This window comes from Ascidia mentula, chromosome 4 (genome assembly GCF_947561715.1).
Source record: "Ascidia mentula chromosome 4, kaAscMent1.1, whole genome shotgun sequence".
NCBI lineage: Eukaryota > Metazoa > Chordata > Ascidiacea > Phlebobranchia > Ascidiidae > Ascidia > Ascidia mentula.
Window position 1 is genome coordinate 3,351,575 of NC_138569.1, and position 20,962 is coordinate 3,372,536.

Consider the following 20,962-nt stretch of genomic DNA (forward strand, 5'->3'; position numbering starts at 1 on the left):
CCCAACAGCCACAAAAACCGATGTGATTTATAGTGCAGCTTGACAATTCTCTGTACATATTTATTGTTATTGCTTAATAGACATTTTGTCAGTCCTATGTTGTCCATTGAAGACTTGCAACTCATTGATTTTAAAATTTTGAAAAAACTGCAAGATTCAGAGTGCCTTTTGGCATCGGAATTGGCTTTACTCAATGTATTGCCAAAGAGTCTGCATGAACTTTTGGTACATTTGAATACAAAATGTGTTTCTTGGGAGTTTGTTGCAATATGTCTATCACATATGAGTTGCGTGCAAAACATTTGCACATGCTTGGAAGCTGCAGATGTCTGTGAATTGCAGGGATGCAAAACCTTGTTATGTTCTGAAGAACTTTTAGCATGTCTTTTGGACATTGCTTTAAATAAAACAGTCATTTTAAGACACACAGCCACTGTTTCAGTTTCAAAAATTTTGTTAATAAGACAAAAGTGCAAAAACTTGCATTGTTCAACAGTGAAGTCAGTGTGTGATTTTGTACTAGTCAGCCTGGAAAACAGAAAATTTTTCGCATTAGACCTCATCACCACAATTTTAAAACTTGATGATGAAAATGAAATTGTGCCACACAAAATGCTTGATGCCTTGCTGAATAAATCTATAGTTGGTTTACAGGAACAACCAACCATTGCAAATTTTGAAACATACATAGATTTTCTGTTGAGAGCAATTGTAAGAGATACTCTGCTCAAAGACAAGGTCATTTTGCTTGAAAACTCCATTATCTTGAATTTTTTTAACGCTTGTCAAAACGCGCATGTGAGAACCAAATACTTTAAACTATTAAGGTGTTTACTCCCATTTTCCCACTTTGCTAATGGTTCGGAGTATTCTGAAGGCGTACAGACATTCACAAGAAAACTCCTTTGTGCAATGGTTGACGATATTCCCAAGGCAATACATTACAAACAAAATGCTTGTGGATTTGGGGGGCAAAAAAGGAATGATGCAAAGACTCCATGTAGCGCAGCTGATGCAATTCTTGTGATAAATGTGTTGCTGAGGTGTATTTCGGTTGATGTAAAAAACTTGGATGTCATTGAAAAAAGCCAAATCTGTGTTCAGCATTTGTTGAGTGAAAACGAATGCATAAATGAAGATGAATTTCCTAGTCTGTTTGTGAAGTTTCATATGGAACAAGATGATTTGATGATCGAGGCCCTTCTGCTGCATTTAAATATTTGTTCACTGCAAAACATGTAGGTGAAAACGCGATAAACCACTTCCTCAACACATTTGCACCATGTCAGTAAGCTTTTTCCATGTTTTGCAGGTTACGCGAAGAACACCCAGCGAGTTTCTACTTTTCCCCCCATCTCACATTCTTGCATCTGCTGAAGAATATATTTTTTGACAGTTCAGTTGTTCTAGATTGGCTTACATCGAACGAGACACAATTTCTGCTCTACTTAATCAAATACATCAAGTTTGGCTTAAAATCCAAACAAAATTTATTGGCTGTGTATCATGGAGAGTCCAGCAATGTGAAAAAGTCCATTAATAAAATGTTTGGTGACCTTAAATTATCAATTCGGAGACTAGCTGCTGCCAATTTATTTCCATACTCTGAAAAACCTTTAGTACGGAATATTGAAAATTTCCTAAACATGATTTAGGTGTAAGAACTTTTTTTGCAAAACATGCTCACATATTGACTTGCCCCTGGTGTATCTAAATACCTAATAACCATTTATTTCTGATGCTCACTCAAGCTGCTATGTAAGGCACAAGTTGTGTTAGATATTGTTTACTTGTATTATCATCATGTGTTTTTTGACTTTGAGCGAGTGCTGTATCCTGTTGCAAATAAAAAGAACATGTATTAGCAAGGAGTCACTGCAAAACATCAGAAAACAATACTAAGGTTTTCTTTGGACTAGTAGAACCTTTTTTTGTTGAATTTTTTGCATTGTAAATAGAATAAAAACTGATAACACTAAATTTAAAAACTGACAACAAAATAAATTCAATACAAATGTAAATTTGATTATAAGCAAGGCAAACACTAACTCACCATGACTTCCAGTCGATGATTCAGAATCTGATTTTGTTCTTTTTGTGAGTTTCTTTAGTGTTAACTCTAACCGAATGCATTCTGCCTCAACCAGTTCATCCTCCGGTATAGATGTCAATTCCGGTACTTTTCCAGTAACTTTTGGTTGCTTGCGAGGTGTGGATCGTGTCCGAACAGTGGATTTTCTTTTTTTAGATGTCGTCTGTTTTTTCTCTGATGCAACAGATTTTTTTTGTGATTCTGAACTGGTGTTTATTTTAGTCACCACATCTTCCACTGAATTGTTGTCTACAAAACAGAGAAATGTAAATAACGTGGACACAATGCAATTGTTTAATTATTTTTGCACTATTTAGCAGTTACATTAACATATAAGACAAAATGTAAGTGTTGATTGTCTTGATTACTTACTTTCTACTGTGGATTGTGATGGTTTTAGAATATTTTCTACATCTTCTGATATGTCTGTTTGCTCTGAATGTATACCATTAGATTCAACATCTTCAGCTTCATCCTCTGAGGTTTTCTCTATGGAGGTAGTGTCACTTATATCACTACCATCTTCTAACTCACTGTCGTCAACTTCGCCTCTATTTTTTCTTATTGTCGACGAGTTTGGTTTGGTGTCAATGAAAAAAAGCGAGTCTGTGGAAAAAATGTTTGAATGTAAGATTGAAATTAATCCCTCAAAAAATAAAATTTGAACCTGGCAGTAATGGAGGTTGATCGTTTGGTTCATCGTCTGTTAAATTATCTAGTTCATCTGTTACTTTTGCATCAGATTTGTCTTCTTCAACAATAACTGCAGCCACATGACAAAGCTTAAATGGGGACAAAGTAACAATAAATTAATCATTGAAGCTTTGCCCTGAAATGTGTTTTAAAGATCCACAAAAGCACAATTCTTAACTAACATCAATTAAGTCCTCGACAGTTTCCACATCAGCTTCATCGATAAAATACTGGGTTATTGCACTTGGAGCGGAATCAATAGTAAGTGGTGTTGTGTCGAGTACGTCTTCGCCACCAGTTCTACTTACAATCCACTTATAAAAGTTGTCAGGGGCCTGAACTTGCAAGGCTGTTGTTTTGTGTTGGTTGCTTGCCCCATAATGGGAGGATTTAAGAACTGAAATGGCCTGAAAAAGTTACAAATGTGTAGCAACAAGATTGCCCAAGCTATTGCATAATAAATTTATTGCATAAACAAACAAAGGTATTGTGACAATGCAGAATACTTAGTTTGACCGGACTGATTGTTTATGCTATTCGGTAATGGAATAAGCATCACAAAGGAAATGGTAGAAGTCATTAGCATTGTATTGTTGTAAGTATGTACCAATAAGGTTGATGTCGCATGTGATTCACCTTTTTTATCACCAAAATAAATTGCAGGTATTTTTGCGGAGAAAGATGCAATTTGCTCCAAGGGTGGTCCAATAGGACTGACTTAAAAATTGGCTCAAGCAGAGATGCAGCACTGGCATTTGAAATTTGTGAAACTTGTGATAACGAGTCAAGTAGAAGATCGGTGTTTCCTTCTGTCAAATATTTAGCATTACTTGACACACTGAAACATCTAAGTTATTAAAAAAAGGTCATAGGGTATAAGAAATATACATGTATATCAATACTGATAAATACAACAGTGATGTACTACTGCTATGATAGCATAATATACAAGTAAATCAGGAAAGCACAAGGCAGTGCACACAATTTGTTTAACATTTAGGAACATAGGTAACAATTTTTATGGTGGGCAGATTGTAATTTATATGTTGGCATATTGTTTAGGCTGACTTGTTTACTGATAGTTCTGGAGTCAAGTGACATCTAATCAAATTTAATTTGGATCTTTTGCTAATCGTGTATCCTCCTTGCCACCAGACCACAAACAAATTTAATACGTGTTACTCACCAAGAAATAAATTACTATAATTCAAAAGTCTTTTTGCAGAGTCTCTGTTGTGATTTTGGCAAACATGAATTTCAAGGTCGATGTACAAAGAAAACAAGGCAGCTTGTATATGAGTTGGGTTAGGCAATTCTTGTGAAAGCTACAAAAATAGTTACAGTGTGAAACTACTTCTCTAACTCATTTACATAAAGTTCAAACTTACCAACATTTTTCCGAAACTTCTATTTTGGAGTTGATGATGTAGAAACAGTGAGACTTTAAAAATGTTTTCTTGAAGTTGATTAGTATTATCAGTGTTTGGTGGCAACTTTAAAGTCGATTCAACAACGTCATCAAAATAACTGAATACAAAAGTTTATCAAATATAACTACTACACACATCAGAACTAAAAGTAGAAAAAATGCCAACCTGTACAATGCATTTGCCACTGCATGAACAACCTCAGTGGAATTGCATGAAATAGCAATATTACAGAGTTTCTGAACAACCACATTAGTTTTCACATCTTTTAGGTCATGCTTTAAAGTTCTATCAAGAATTTGCTGCAAGCAATGTTTTTGTGAGTTGTTGCAAATACACAAAAAAATTCACCATACCATAAGTTTTGGGCAATCCTTTTGGTGCATCATTAACTCTGCTATAAATGAAGATGATGGCTTCGACAAACTTTTGGGAAGAATAATTTCGCCTGTTAATTTCGTCTTTCCACAAGACCTACAAAATGGAAAATTAAATCAAAAGCATATTTATACAAAGTTCATTCCTTACATTTCAAAAAACTTGCAATAAACATCGACATTCTTTTCAATGAACTGTTTCAGGTTGTTATGTCTTTCAGGAAGAGAGGAGATTGCCTCATTATAAACTGATCTCACATCGCCATGCAAAGCTTTGTCTGAAAATCAACAAACGGGTTTCCAGTCATTGAAAATATTGTTTGTGGGACATCTGGTGGACAGTGTACATCCCGAGATAGGACTAAGTTGTCACTGTTCCATAAAAAACATACCTGGTAATCGTTGGGCTATTTTCAACAAAAGCTTTTTAGCTTTTGAGTCCATTTTTGTTCTCAAATTCATATGACCCTAATATGTGATGAGTGGCCTAAAATGACAAACTTCTTTCATGAAAAAGAATGTGCAATAGGACCTCACAATAAACTTATGTCAAGAACATTGCGCCAAACATTCAAACTGTTAACATGGTGTGTGCTGATTGAACTGATCCATGGTTTTATTGTGTCAGACTACATAAATGTAGTGTTAAATCATCTGTTCACCACAAATTTTGTTGTAGATTTGTCTTTATATTATCTATGTTTCTGCAGTTCTAGTTTGTTAACTAAAAAGTTTCCACATGAAAACATAAATATACCCATGTGATGCATAACATAATTTTACATTTAGCTGTTTGAAACTCCTTTTGTTTCAAAGTGTTAAATTTGGACAAAAAAAAGTATTGTGAAACATTTCCCCCCTCAGGATCAATTCGGTCTATGAAACTCATACAATGATACAAACACGAGGTCTTGACGCCGTGAAGGACTGAAGACAATGAGGCTTTTCAGGACATTGAACAGACGTGAAAATTTGCGATGGTTAAAATTTGTGTTGCTTGTATTTAACAACACGAACAAATAAATCCGTGCATGTAGCCAGATTATATGTGTACATTTGGAACAAAATAATCGCAAAAAAGGCAAAGCAAAGCTCTTAAATGTCCAATGTACAACAAAATTTTAGATTTATTCGTCGCAAGATTTTACGCATGTTTTGAATCCCCTTTTTCTTAATGCCGTGATGCATTGTGGGTCGAATCATGATGGTGAATCGCAAATCGAGTGAAAACAGAAGTAACAGAACTTCTCCGTTGCGTGTTGTTTGTGACAAAACCGGAGTGGAAATAGTCGCATAAAGAACAGGAGACAGTTTTCTAGTAAACTGTTGTTATTTAGTTAAATGTCTTGCTTATTTTGAGTTCAGCAAAAGTTTGTCAATGCGGCAAACTGACTTGGAGCAAAACGCCGCCAATCGGCCACCCTGTTACTACGCTACGCAAATTTGGCGTTTTTCCAGTAAAGTGAAACGTAGTTTGTGGCATTTTTGTTGAATATTGGTTTTAGTGTTTATGCAACGTTCACTGTTGTTTAAACTTTTGATGCTTGTTCTGAGCAGCACTGGTTCCTTGTTACAGTTATCATTGGTACACTATTGTTACTTGGCGTTACACAAGACAAGTCAAGGGTGTTATATTATTGATAATACAAATATTCTTGTTGTCCATAGAGGAACTTGCAGTGACGGTGTTAGCCCACTGGTTTTAGTTAAGGGAAGATCTTGAAATTTGTTTTTCTTTTTTTGATGCTCAATAAAAAATTGTTATGACATCTCACCATTGTCAAATTTACAGGTTTCGGCCATTTGTAAATAATGTGACAGATGATTTAGTCATGTACGTTTGTTGGTGACATAGACATGTATAATCCTGAAATGTCAATCACCGTTGTAACATAGAAACCAATAAAATGGCCCAAAGGCCCCAACATGGCACCCAGGACCCTCCGGTGCAGAGGTGCAATTTTAAGCTAATTGTAGACCCCATGTTAAAAAAAGGACAACAAAAGTTGGTGCGCTACAATGGCGAAAAGTATAGCAGTGAGGTAAAGATGAATTGCCAAACAGCTTTTTTGCAGTGTGACAATGTTTTTGTGCTATGCAGAACCATGGGCAAGGTCCGTTGGTTGTAAGGGATCCAAGGCCGAGGACATCAAGGCTTTGGTCAAAGCGGGAAAGGGCTGATTTGCCAGTGCCTAGATATAAGGTTTGTGTTTTAAGTAAAACAGGTTGGTTTTAATAAGTATAAATACTACTTGTGTTTCAAACTGCAAGTGAACAAATGCAATGTAATGATACTTATACTTTAAACTAAGCCTCAACATATTTTAGGCAAAACATAGATAGTCCACCATGTGCAGCAACAACAACCTCACAAGGAAATGTTTACACTACGATTACATTTGGCCATTTTGTTTCAAGATTGATGAGTTTTACATTGGAGCCATACCTCCAAGGGAAATCACCTTCTCAAAGCTAAACGACAATGTGACTAAACAGTTCATTGAACAGTTATGTGGCAAGTTTGGAAAGCTGGAGCGTGTACGCGTTTACTATCACCCAAAAACCGATAAGCACATGGGTCTTGCCAAGGTAAATATTTATTTATGTAGTGTGTTGGCTGTTCATTTCCTGTGGCTCAAATGTGCATCAGTGGTATTAGTACCTGTATTAGTGATGTGTTGCGGTACCCGGACCCGACCAGATATTGACCAATTTTCAATACCTGGACCCGGCCGGATAATACACTCAATTTTACTGGATAGTTGGAAAGGCATTTATGTCCTAAAAACCGACAAACATTTCACAAATTACTTGTTTTTGGGACCCAGTCTGTGATACTCGCCGACTTCCGATTTTTCTGTTGTTCGTTATTAAGGTTTTTTCGTGACATGTTATTAATGCCCACGTTGATTTGTTCCACTCATGATAAGCTAACCTAAACATAGCATTCTGTTTGGCATTCAAACATTTTTGCCATACCGATAAAATACACGAATCGTTGTTAACAAACTGCCGGATCCAAATTATCCGGCTGGATTTGATTGATAACTATCTAGATTTGGCCGGGCCGTATAATTTGGAACCGGGAACATCACTAACCTGTATGTATCAGATGTAAAAACTGTTCTGTGTTGATAGGTTGTGTTTGCATCTATAAAATCTGCTGCCCAGTGCATAGAGAACCTCCATCAAACGTCCATTATGGGAAATGTCATTAGTGCAGTCATTGATTCTAAAGGTAAAATGATTTTTCATTTGTGTGACTTTTTTTATGATACTGCAAATGTTTAGTAATGTCCCCAACCATTTTCAATGCAAAGAAACAATTAAAAAAAATCCTGTGAACAACTGATAGGTTACTTCCTCAGTAAATTTGTTGCTACACCATGAAATGTTTAAATACAGTAATGTGATTTTTTGCTGCATTGTAACTTCATTGTATGTAGGCGAAGTATTGAAAAGGCTGCACCATAAAATAATCAAGGGAGAATTAATCGCTGAAACAATGCCAGATGTCATTCGACATACACAGGAAAAACCTGCTGTCAGACCTACCAATAGAAGGAAATCCTCACAAGATGACCCAAGGTGGTTCAATTAATTCATATGCCCTCTTCAAGCATTACATTACTGACAATTTTGAATTTTTCACCCAGAAGAAGGCAATCTACAGACAGTTTGCCTGACAACTCATTTGGTGGTCTCAGTCATTCTATGTCTACTTCCTCTGGTCCACGAACACCTCCTATGTTTTCACAGCCTGATGGACCTCATACACCTCCAATGCATGACAATCAGTTCTTTCATAACCAGGTACATTTATACAGCATTTGTAGTCATGTTGTTTTGCCTTGTCACATGTAGTATTGTTTTGGATAAATGTCTTGTGTTAAGTGAGCTGTTTTTATCTATTAGTTCTCATCATTGCACTTGGTGACTGGTTGCGATCTTGCCTGCCAAATGGCCAGTCGAATACCTGTCTGCAGCATACTTAAAACATATTATTGGCTCCAGTGTTTGTAACGCTTTGTCATTTGTGTTTGTCCAGGATTCTAACCAAGAAATGAATCATCAATTTCATCCACTTGATCAACAACATAGAAAACATCCTCAACCACAAAAGCCAACTCCGTCATTAAAAATTCCTCCTCCTTTTCCCCCAAGAGATCAGAAAAATGCCCAATCCTTGGAATCAGGATATGGTAGTCATCCCAACAGCGCAACTCTACCACCAGAGCAGTCCCCAAATCTTCTTGGAGCGGACTCTGGTAATGATATTCCCGGTTCTTCTCTGTTCGGGTCCCGTCGTGCAAGTGTTGGATCGTCCGATCATCTCCCAAAACATGATATCAAGGAAGAGTCTCGCAAGAAACACAAAAAAAAACATAAGAAGAAAAAGAAGAGGGAAGGTTCTCACCATCATAGTTCAGATCAGGATTCAGACATGGATGCACCACAAAAACCTTTGTGGTCAAAAGACCTGGAAAATAGAATTGACTCCCTGTTGTCAGAGCAAAACGAGAGATTTAACTTGAAAGAAACGCGTCATAAAGGTGGGCCAGTAAAGGATAGGCGTCCTAGTGAAATTTCCCAAAGGTCATCCTCCAATGAATACTACTCGGGTAATGAACAACATCAGACTCGGCGCTACACCAACAGAAAAATTAGGGTTTCAGATGACCGAGAAGATGGAGAATGCTCTGGTGATGAACAGGGCAGTTCTGCATCTGGTGACAACACAACTGTAACAGAAGCCCCATCGAAACAAGTGAGCCACTCAGATTCTGACTCTGATCACAGGCCTATGTCTCCTGTAGTAAAAACAAGTACAAGGGAAGAAGCTGTACTTGTGCGAAGACCTTCACCTCCTCGCCATTTCCCTCCTCATAGTCCACCACATCCACCTATCATAGAACACCATCCACACCCAATGGATAGACATCTTGAGTTGCACAGACGTCGAAGTCCTGACATCCACCGGGGGCCACATGATCCCTACCGCTTTGGCAACTTTCACAGACCTGTTAGCCCAGGTCGCAGAAGTCCCGGTTTCGTTGAGCACAGGGGTTTTCCACATGATCGCTATGAACCCAGACATTTCGATCACCACAGAAGATTAAGCCCATCATTTGACCATCGACCACGGGGACGAAGTCCTGGTTTTGAGCACAGGCCACATAGACACAGAAGCCCTCCTTTTCGTGGGAGGCCACCTAGCCCTGGCTTTCCAAGGCGGCCTCCTGACCATCCAGATTTTGTCCATCATGGATTTAACCATCACCGTAGAAGCATGTCACCTCCTCCAAGGAGGTTTGAAAGTCCTGGAGTACACAGACCCCCAGACGAAGTTCATCGAAGAGAGCGCTTCTTGCCACACCACTCCCCACCTGGCATACACAGACGAGGACCCAGCCCCCCGCATGTTGATCCATTGCGACATGAACGTAGTGGTTCCCCTTTTCATCCCGGAGGTTTCAGGCATCCAAGTCCTGAGCATAGAAGACTGCGAGAACACAGAGAGTTACCACCTGAGTTTTTGGAAAGACAAAGAAGACAACGCTCAATTAGCCCTGAATCATCCAGAGAAACTCATAACCATTCCAGGTAAGCTGCAATTTTGGTTTCGTTGTTTAAAATAGCAATTTCAGTTGCTATTACCCAACATTTTTGTGACTACAAAAAAAGGCGACTGTGGCATGAGCATTGCTGTAACGCTAGACATTGTTAAAATTGTAGGCCGCACTGTAAGTGTTCAGGCAACCGGTTTAACCAAGGCTCTCAGCTTTGAGTAAAATAGTTTTTGTGTGTATAATTTATATATAAATGTTTATAAGTCAGTCATTATGTTGTGCAGAATGGGTTCTCCTCATCAACGTCATCACTTCCTTGATGCCGGTGGGCGCAACCGACCACGATCCCGATCTTCATCACCGAGTATTCTTCAACGTACTCCTCCACGCATCCGTTCTCCTGTCCATGTACGTCCAGATCATCGTCCCTACTCACCAGGTGATCTCAGAATCGAGGATCCAAAACCTGGCATGGGTCCTGATCTGATTCCTAGCGCAGCAACAACAGACTTCACAGAATCAGGTACATGGCGTTTGTTTGTTGTTTGCAGTGGGGATGAGAAGTGTATTTTGTATCTGTGTGATTGTTGGAGTTTATTGTGTCATAAATGTTGAAGGGAGAGATGAAGCAACACATCATCCACAATTTACTTTTTAAAATAAAAAATCTAATATGTTTGTGACCAATAAAGAGATACTTTTACTCTACGTTTGTTATCCAGACCAACCTTACACAGACAATGTTTGATATTATTAAAATAGACGCTGCACCGGAAAGAATCAAGCCAGGCAAGCGATCACAGAGAGAATCTTCCGATCACGATGCTCCCCAAATCTCTCTGGATGAAAGATTGAGGGAGATTACAGGGGAACCCCCACCAGAACCTCCCTCTCCCCCTCATAATGAAGTAGAGGTTTGTCCTGTTAGTGAATCCTTCTGTCCCATGAGTCAATTACTCATTTTATGTAGATTTGTTTTACAGCACAGTAAATTGCCATATTGTTACAACTGTGCAACAAAAGTCTTGTTTTGTTTTGTAAAATCCTTTTTATACAAGTAAAAGAATTGAGTCAATAATCGTATGTGAGGTGTAGACAGTGCCCCTATTGAACCTAGGAAAAACAAAAAAAATTTCTTTCATTCTTGCAGAATTCACCTCATGGATCTGATGACATGGACATTTCATCTGGTTCAGGAGGCCCCCCATCACCAGCGCATCCTAATGGTGAGGGAGCATACCGCCCCCAATATCAGGGGCCACCCCCTCAACATCAGGGCCAGTGGGGTTTTGGTCGGGATATGTGGAATGGTTTTGACCCAAGGTTGGTTGCGTCACAAAAAATTTCTTGTTAGTGCATTTACAGTTTTAACAGTTACAGTTTTGTTGCTGCATACAGATGGCCAAGATCTCTGTTGAAACATAATAGGTCGAAACATTGGCCATCTGTATGCAGCTCATAAAATTCATATTATTGTCTCTGTCCATGCTTATTTTGTGTTCATTTTAGTGTCTATGCTTATCTTATGCAATGTCTGTCAGCCAGAATAATCTCGTTGCATTGGATGTTTTTGTCACAGAATGCCCGTTCCTGGTCAACCTCAAATGTGGGGAGCAATGAGACCAGAACACCCTCACTTTCATCTACGACCAAATCTTCCCAATGGTTTTCCTGGGCATGCAGGTTTCCCACACAGAGGTGTGTATTATGTACAATATTGCATAAGTTTAAAGATGTATCAAGGAAAGGATTTTTTGGGGGATTTTGTCACTTACCTAATATGTTGCTCAAACTTTGAGCTGTTTTTTTCCCGTCATTTGTCATTTGACCAAAATAAATTGAAAATGTCCTCAATTTTTGCTTGCATCTCGGTCATTTGACAGAATTTTTTTTAGTGAAAAAAAACCCAGGCTCAAAGTAACACCTATTTTGTCATGCATACTTTAAGGCAAATTATTGCAAGTTTATAAACATATGACATTTTAAATCATGTAAATAGACCTTCCCCGTGGGGAACACCCATTCGATCCCAACATGCTTGCCCCTCCCTCGCATGGTTGGAATCGACCTTGGATGCACATGGGCCAGCACCCGCCGCACCCGTCAATGATGGGTCAGATTCCACCCCCGGGCGTTTTCCCCACTGATGGAAATGAAAGTGAAATCAACAAATTTATCGACAACTGTGTGTTGAATCGGATTTCTGCCGAACTGAAGGAAATCATCAAGCGGGATTTAAACAGGAAAATGATTGAAACGATGGCCTTCCGCGTATATGAATCATGGTGGGATTCGCAGAACATGGCGAAGAATCAAAAACCCACTGCGGCACCGAAAACAGTTGTGGCAGCAAAGGAGGTTTCGAAGGCTGAAGCTGACAAAGAAAATGTGGACAAAACAAATGTGACAAAACCAGCAGGCAAATTACCAGCTTTGCTAAATACCTTTGACCCCCTAAACTGGGCCAGAGGTTCATTCGAAATGGATGGCATTGGAATTGGCCTCGGTCTTCGTTCTGCCATTTCAAAAATGCCGTCATTTCGTGTGAAAAAACGTACCCCCTCCCCACAACCCGTACCAAGTAAGAAAAAGAAAATGGAGGAAATCAACAGGAACAAAATGGCTGGTAAGTTACCATGTTGGGACCACTTAAGTTTAAAAACCTGTCAGTAAATCCTTGTCTTAATAATGTTATCGTTACTGACAAATTGTTGGTTCAAAAATTCAGGTCTCATAATTTTCCTGGACTGCAGTTGTTGTAAAAAATGTACAAAGTGATTTAATTTTGTTTTTTTGTACAGTATCTTATTATCTTCATCACCAACATTTTTTCAACTGAAAGTTACTAAAAGACTTCATAATAAAAGGGCTATCAGTTTCGAATTAATAGCATGTTGTAATTTTTTCCTTTATTTGCATTCTAAACAAAAAGTTGCAAACTGATATTCCAAACTCCTTAATTTTATGTAACAAATTTTTTTTCCCCTCAACAGAAAACAAGCTGCAAAATAGAAAGGGATCTCAACTTGATCGCGAGAGGAAAAGAAGAGTTTATCTTGATTCTGGTGGAGAAGATGAAGATGAGAGTGATGTGGATTCCTCTGATGCTGAGGAAGAAATCAAAAAGATTGGTAGAGGTAATTCAGGTTCCATGTTCTTGTGTATGTTTGTCTGCAAAAAAGGAATATGTGAATAATGTAATGCAGTACACTGACTGTTACCACACTAAAAAACCTGTTGTGTGAAATATGCTGCTGCAAATTTGTACCCTGCAGTTGTGTAGTTAAAAAATAAATTTTACTGTTTAATGCATGTCCACCAAACATGTCCATTAATGTTTTCCTGAAATTAATTTCTTCGCATTTAGCAAACTTTCAAGGAAGAATTGGGTGAACTAATTTCATGATTGTGTTTCACAAATATTTTTTTCCAAACTTTTTCTCAATTTTTCAGTTCCGCTGAACGTGGATGATGTCTTCAGTTCTCCCGAATCTTCGAGTTCTGAGGAAGAGGAAGAGGATGATGAGGATGAATCAGATGAGGAAGATGAAGATAGTGAAGATGACAAAGAAACTGAGAGGGAGGAGTCGGACAAGGCATGTATTTAATTTATTATGAAATGTACAAAATGTTTTCTAGCTTTCTGTAAAAATCATCATTTTCTTGTAATGTAAATCTTGATATCCCAGGAGGATGCAGTTTTAATGAAGAAGTTGGTGAAGCAGGAGAGGATTGATGAGGAGGATCCATCAAGATCATTTAAACGGTCTTCCATCAAAGAGGAAGATGTTACTGAGCCTCCACTGAAGAGAGCGAAGTCTGATTCAGATGTGAAATTTGAGAGGTATTTCCTAGTACATAACCTAAACGCTGCATGTATTTTCTGGCACAATGTTAGAAAATCTTTCCATAAATTTATACAAACTGTACAGGAATTTGAAACTACGTTTTCATTTTTCAGTCTTGCCGTTTCCTCTCTTGAGAAAGTGACTTCTCCCCTCATATCTCCAACTGGTGGCAGCCTAACCCCACAAGACCTCAAGCATGTTCATCCCAAGAAACGTTATCGATTCCTGTCGAAGGAAGAAACAAGTAATTTGGATCTGATTGCTGAGGTTTGTGTGTTTGTTGTTTTCTCACCTCAGCAGCTTCTAACATGCAGAAGAGCTGAATATTTGCCACAACTTTGTGTATGTTGTGTGTTACAACAATGGCAAATAATAGTTAATAGTTGTTTATGTATATAACCAGCAATGACACGTTTAGGTATCTGGAAGACGACGTTCAGATGAAGATATTTCAGAGATGAACGACAAAGAGAAGGCAGCTCTTGAAATTCTTGCCGACATGAAATCGACCCCCGAGCGATTTGTCGCAAGGTGAAGAAATGTTTGTTTTTATTGAATAAAGTATTGGCAATATTTAAAAACTGTCACAATTTCTTCAAGATCAGCAGTGGTACCATAGTAATTCTAAATTTATGAAATATATGCAAGTCCTGTATTAGCAAAATCTGGGTCTACATGTTGGTTTGCAAATTTTCTCCTGGTATATTTTGTTTATCATCTTCCACTGGTTTAAATATGTGTAGAATATTTGAAAAGTAAATATTAGAAACTTTTCCTTCCAAGTCACCAAGCAACCATATATATAACATACATATATATTTCTCTTCCACTGCAGGATGTCGGAAAGTTCCGATTCGAGCGAGCAACCGCTTCATCCTGCAACACCAAGCCGTCAGCTCAGTGGGTCCATTTTCTCTCCTCCTGCAACCCCTGCTCCCCATCGCCGCACCAGTTCCACCATGGACAACCTCCTCCCTGCAGATGTCCCCACCACTCCCGGAAGCAGGAAGAGGTCTCTTCCTTCCCTTGATGATGCGAGGAAGTCCGGCAGCGAGGAGCTGGAAGCAGTGGAGGCACTTTTGTCAATTAAACAGTCCCAACCTCCTCTTCCACCACTCTCACCATCTCCTGTTAAAACAAAGGAGGAGACGAAGAAGGGAATGAAGAGGAAGCGAGAATCTCAGGTGACCCCAGTCAAGAATTTGAGCGAATGTATCATATTTGTTATTTTGGGGGCACATATTTTTTGTATATCTTGGCCTGAAATTTTACTAAAGCAGAGGCAACTACAACTAAATCCGAAATAATTAATTTCAAACTCATAATCTTATCTTTCAAAAGAGTCAGTCTCACATCTCACAGTACTATGCTATTGTCAACAAAACCACTACATTACTGACGTGCAACGCAGTGTTCGGCATTATGTCTGGGACCAGAGCAGTGAAGCCAAATTAAAGAACGAAATTTAATTAAAAGGCCAACACTTGCGTCATACCTCCATTGCGCAGGCAGCCTTATGCAATTTTCTTCCGAAATTTTTGTTGTGTTTAAGGTCGCCCACCAAACGTTCTTGTTTTCTTTGGCTGATTTCATGTTTAAACGCCAAAGCAGTTGTTGTTCTCTTTTCTCACAAAACAATTCTATTCCAGCCTTTCGTTCCCCCAAAGCGGTCAATTCCGGTCGAAACAGTCGAGCGGGTCCAGCAGATTGCAGAAGAACACAGCTACTTCTCCACGTTGCCAGGCAATAAGAATGATCGCTATGACGCAACTGTCGATGCGATGACGCGCTCTGTCTTCAACGAACATTCGTACAGTTGGTCGCCTGTCCAGTACTCGACTTATCTCACAAGATCGGGTTAGTGTTTTTGTCGTTTTCAGAAAGATTAGTTCATAAATCCAATTTACATCAATGGATTTGTTTGTTTCCTCATGTTCAAAAACTTTGCAGTTTGCTGCACTTAATGTATTGATACGTTTTTGAGAGTAATTTGAAACTATTAAAAACTCATTGTTGTTTCAAAAAAGCATGTCCTATTTTTTTAACCTGAAGTTTTAGCGTTTTAAATATAATTCCATGTTTCTCAATCTGTGTCACGCAGAGAAGTAAAATTGTTGAGGTAGAAAGAATATCTTAATGCAGCTAGTGTGACTTTCAGACGACTTTGCCGACCAAACGGTCTGCAGCTTACACAATTCGTATTATTGGCTCCACTTTGCTTATCTTATATTGTTATATTGTTATTTATACAGGAGCACATTTAACCTCGATGTTCGATACCGACACAGCCACCTTCTCCGATCTATCAGCTGCCGAAATATCTGCTGTAAGTATTTGCTGCATTTGCAAAAGTTGGTAAATTATCTGCTACAAAGTCTGTTGGTCATAAAGCTATCAGGGGGTTTTAATATTATAAACTCTCGTCTGCTGGACAAAAAGTCGTAACTTTCGCATAAACCCTTATAAGATTATTCCTTTAATTGACAAGAATGCGTGCAACCTTCCAAAACCCAGTGGTTAAACCCAAGCTGCCAACATGTCACCCAACGTTATTTGTGCAAATCCTGGAATTCTTTCCGTGCATTTAGGCTTCGGCCGCCGAGAGAGTGAAACTCAGGAGAGAATCCAAGGACGTGAAGAAAAAGCGTCCCAAGCGTCCCGTAATGATGGATGAGAGGAAGGTCGCACCCGCTGTTAAGTTCAAACGCCGAACTGAACTAGAAGAAATGTCCCTTCTCTATCTCATGTGGGGTTTGGGGCTCGACCTGGAGGATATGAAGGTGGGTGATGATGTGGCACGAACTGTGTGTGTCGAAATTACTGAACAGATTAATTGGGCCAGAAGAACACAATAGCGTTTTCAACTTATTTGTTGGTGAGATGAAACGTCATAATCGTTCGCATTTCATATAATTACGTCACACTCACAGTTGTTGCGTGCCGAGTATGAGGAGATGCTGAAATCCAGCAACAACCAGTGGGCCAACGAAACCCACTGGGTGGCGCATCCCATCACCAATATTCCGGATGCGGAGGTGGATGCAAGATCACAGGATCGGCGAACCAGGAGCAGGAAGCAGAAGAAGCAAGATAACAATACGAACAAATTCCACAAGACGGGATGCGCGCGATCAGAAGGTAATAGTTCTTTCTGTGTGATCACTGAGTGACGTCCACAGTATGTGAACCCGATTTATTTTTGTATGACGTCATGCAGTCTTCCAAATATCAGTTTTGTGTAAGCTAACGTTACAATTGACGTCAAATGAGGCAAAAAACAGATTGTCTCAGGTTAGAAATAGGGACCTGCATTTTATGAGATCCGCGACCTAAATATTTTTAGGCCAAATTCTCGTGAATGAACTTATTTGTCATGCGAATGCGCAATTCGAAGAAATGAGACAAGGATCGGTTAAAGTAACTTAAAAATGCAATCATTTTATGAAAGAGTTCTATCTGTACAAATATGGCCCAGTGAAATGCCCACTACTTGGCCGCGGTACACAGTTTGGGAACCAAGAACCCGTTTAATTGCAGGCTACTACAAGCTGACCGACACCTCCAAGCTCATCCAGCGACGTCTGATGTACCGGCAAGCCGACAACGCGATCAAACCTGGTAGTAGAAAGGGTCTAGAACCGAGCAGCACACCTGCCACTAACCTGGCAACCGAGAAGTCGCGAGAAGCTCGTCACATGATGCGGAGAATCGCGTCAGAGTTCGGATCGGATGTTAGCGATCTGCTAAAGTACAATCAACTCATGGTGAGGATCTTGATATGTTTCTATACGAACGAGATAGGCTTGAGGCAAAATTGAGTGGAAAATGTGCTGGCAGTGTGTTTCTTATGGTTTTGACTCGGGTTACCACAAATAAATTTAAACTAGAGTATATTTTATCTGAACGCGTAAAAATAACTCGTGTGGATTTAACGAAATGTCAGTTAATAGCGTCGGTGATTATCGATAGACTAAGGAAGATATTTAATAAACCGTTCCCTTAAAAACCATTTAAAAACCAGTAAACCTTTATACATCTCGTTGTGACTTTGTGAGTGGTTTCAGAATTCAGCGAAAACTGATGGTATTCGCATTCAAACAACTCAGGGAGACACGTTTAAGCGACTCGAACTTGCGTTTATTTCCAAGCTCAACAATACTTTTTTATTGTGACACATTCAACCTTTTTACGGAGCACAAATCGTGTTTGGATTGGGATTATTTCGAAAATAATGTAATAGCAGTGCACTCAGCATGCAGGTCAGACCATGTCAATTACACTTTCCCAACAGTCGCACATTACACCATATTAGAAGTGGCGACTAACGATTTTCACCTTAACCTATTTATCTTTATGTACATCTGTTACTGACGCTGGCAGTACATGCAGGCATGTTGCATATATAAAAAGATCTTCTGGCAAAACAAAATGTTTCCATGCTGTTTGTGCTCATTACAGAAGTACATCCTGAGCAAGGTTGTTACTGGATTAATTAAAACTTCAAAAGAAATTGTCAGTTTTGCGTTACCAAACGAGCCTGTTTGTGTTGTACAACGCGGTAACACATATGTGAATGCTCGAACGTTGTGAACAATATGTGTGTGGTTCGGACGTTATGTATGTTTTTCGTTGAGAGACAATAATACTAAACTATTACTAAGCAAGGAGCCAATAATATGAATTCATTGAGCTTGGGACTGTTTCTACCTGCAAGGTAGACTAATAAACCTACTAACATCATTAAACCTTGCGGTTCGGAAGTGATGTATGTTTTTCGTAAGGAAACAATAATACTGGAACTATTACATTCTAAAATTCCACCTTCCCTTCCAGTTCCGCAAGAAGAGCGTGAAATTCGCCAGGAGCAGCATCCACGGATGGGGACTCTTTGCACAGGAAACGATAGGAGCGGACGAAATGGTGATAGAGTATGTCGGTGAACTCGTCCGTTCGAGTGTGGCTGACCGTAGGGAGGTTGTCTACACAAAGAGGGGAATCGGAAGTTCCTATCTGTTCCGGATCGATTCGGATCACATTATCGACGCCACCAAGTGTGGAAACTACGCACGATTCATGAACCACTCTTGCAACGTGGGTTCTATTATTTTCCACTTTAAATTTTTTTGCTTTATTTTTTGCCTGTATGTTAATGGCAACATTTTAATCTTTTGTGGAATTTTGTTGCAGCGCAATCACGTGTATGCGAGTCTTTTTGACAAAATGTAAAGTCCCTTAACCTTACGATAATACTTCAAATTCGCTTATTTCTCCTTAAAAATCCCTGTTTTTGAGATTGATATTTCGCTAGCTTTAATAGAGGCTTTGGTGTGTTTTTTGACGGTCTTTGTTTAGTCTAGTGCACACAGTTGAGTGTCCTAGTAAATAAACTGTGTTTTGTGTCGATAATATGATTTAAATCTTTCGATTACTATGGCGACTTTAAGGGTGTTAGATCTGCGCATGAAGTACAATAACTCTAAACAGTTTTCCCTTTTTTCGCAGCCGAGTTGTTACGCGAAAGTTATCACAGTGGACGGAGCTAAAAAAATCGTCATCTACTCGAAGGACATCATCAAGCCTTCGGACGAAATAACGTACGATTATAAATTCCCGTTGGAAGACATCAAGATCCCGTGCTTCTGTGGCGCCCCCACGTGTCGGGGCACACTCAACTGACGACGAAGCCGCGATTTTGTAGTAACGTCATCCAAGATTGCATCCAGTAGTTGGTGGAGTTTGGTAGAACAAAATTCTGCGCTGGCTTGTTTGCTGATACTTGTGTGTGATGTCATAATGTGGTTTTTGACGTCACACAGCCCAAAACGTCGGGGGTCAAACCTACCTCGATGTAAAGTTAGCAGAACAAACATCGCAAATTTTACGCTCCAGTGGTCACGGTTTGGGAAACCGCCTTCATTGCATAATTATTTGTCAGGAGTTTTTTAGTTACAAATTCAGAATTTAACGGATGTTGTTGTTCTGTCTCCGTGCACATCTCTGACATTTGACGAAGGGAAGTCACCCATGCTCGGCGTTATGTTTTCCTTTAGTGCGCTAGTGTGTGACGTTGTGCACGCTCGTATTGTTTCTATGATTATTTTTTACGATTGTTCCCACGGTCTGTGCGCGATCTTTTTCTGTTTTCTTTTTTTTTCTCAAGTTAATGTTTCGAATAAAATGCCACCTTAAAAAGCGTTTTGTGTTCCATTGTAGAAAGGAAATGACTCGCGATCCGACAGTTTGACACCCATGATCATGTTACCACCTGTTAACATCTCCACGTTTATTGCAGGTCATTCATAGTTACGAAACAATGACCACTATGCGTAACACTTCTGTTCGAATGCCATTGTTACTTGGTAGTGATTGGCTCACTTGTTTGCAGCGTGCTGATAGGATAAAATAGTTTATGTCAGTTCAATTGTTTATTTAGCCTACTGCTTTCAGGAGATAATTTTGGCTTAAATGTTAACTTCTATTAGTTTGCTGCAAATTAAGCTGCCAAAGGAAAACGTGGCCTGTTCAAAAACAGTTGGTAAGTGCTTGCTAGCGTTTATTGTTGGCAGTGTTGTTGATCGTGGATCTTTTATAGAAAACCGTCGTTACAATGATGTTAATACACCGGGAAAAGGAAACGGCGTGTTTCAACGAAGTAGTCTACCCTTTATGAGACTTGGCCCTCACAGGCCGGGCGTTCAGAGTCTACACCTCCAGTGCGAAATATTTTTTGGAACTGCTGTTTCTGGCTCACTATCAACTAGTAACCTTGAGCTTGGAAAAATTTGTGAACTGGCAGCGAACACGTTGATATTCCAAGACCATTTACTGCAACATAAATTCATCGACCCAATGAAGGTCATTTGTTTTACCCAGACTTATATGTAGATCAAGTTTGTAGTAGTATTTTCCGTTAGCAACGATCCACGGTCCAACAAAAGAAAAAGGTTTGGCTTGA

At 39.2% G+C, this 20,962-nt stretch overlaps 3 protein-coding genes across 3 annotated transcripts; 2 read left to right on the top strand and 1 right to left on the bottom strand.

The window, feature by feature from the left end:
• The first annotated feature begins 30 nt into the window (after positions 1 to 30).
• On the top strand, positions 31 to 1,768 carry LOC145897229 (uncharacterized). The gene is made up of 2 exons (XM_082985422.1): positions 31 to 1,238; positions 1,313 to 1,768. Exons 1-2 carry the CDS (start codon positions 97 to 99, stop codon positions 1,653 to 1,655), a joined length of 1,485 nt encoding a protein of 494 aa, XP_082841548.1. The 5' UTR covers positions 31 to 96; the 3' UTR covers positions 1,656 to 1,768.
• LOC145897228 (uncharacterized) lies at positions 1,679 to 5,140 on the bottom strand. The gene is made up of 12 exons (XM_082985421.1): positions 4,982 to 5,140; positions 4,741 to 4,867; positions 4,569 to 4,686; positions 4,381 to 4,514; positions 4,174 to 4,312; positions 3,972 to 4,110; positions 3,422 to 3,594; positions 2,968 to 3,192; positions 2,760 to 2,874; positions 2,465 to 2,698; positions 2,054 to 2,341; positions 1,679 to 1,836 (listed from the first exon to the last, which is right to left on the bottom strand). The coding sequence occupies exons 1-12, from the start codon at positions 5,049 to 5,051 to the stop codon at positions 1,802 to 1,804; spliced, it is 1,797 nt and encodes a 598-aa protein (XP_082841547.1). The 5' UTR covers positions 5,052 to 5,140; the 3' UTR covers positions 1,679 to 1,801.
• Positions 5,141 to 6,385: 1,245 nt separating this feature from the next.
• LOC145897227 (uncharacterized) lies at positions 6,386 to 20,200 on the top strand. Its single transcript, XM_082985420.1, has 25 exons — positions 6,386 to 6,631; positions 6,691 to 6,792; positions 7,008 to 7,178; positions 7,728 to 7,827; positions 8,036 to 8,177; positions 8,246 to 8,402; positions 8,638 to 10,193; positions 10,444 to 10,682; positions 10,922 to 11,073; positions 11,310 to 11,482; positions 11,739 to 11,857; positions 12,159 to 12,785; positions 13,153 to 13,296; positions 13,613 to 13,755; positions 13,849 to 14,003; positions 14,121 to 14,274; positions 14,426 to 14,538; positions 14,843 to 15,191; positions 15,657 to 15,864; positions 16,260 to 16,333; positions 16,596 to 16,787; positions 16,938 to 17,145; positions 17,545 to 17,771; positions 18,841 to 19,098; positions 19,510 to 20,200. The coding sequence occupies exons 1-25, from the start codon at positions 6,497 to 6,499 to the stop codon at positions 19,681 to 19,683; spliced, it is 6,072 nt and encodes a 2,023-aa protein (XP_082841546.1). The 5' UTR covers positions 6,386 to 6,496; the 3' UTR covers positions 19,684 to 20,200.
• Positions 20,201 to 20,962: the final 762 nt, after the last annotated feature.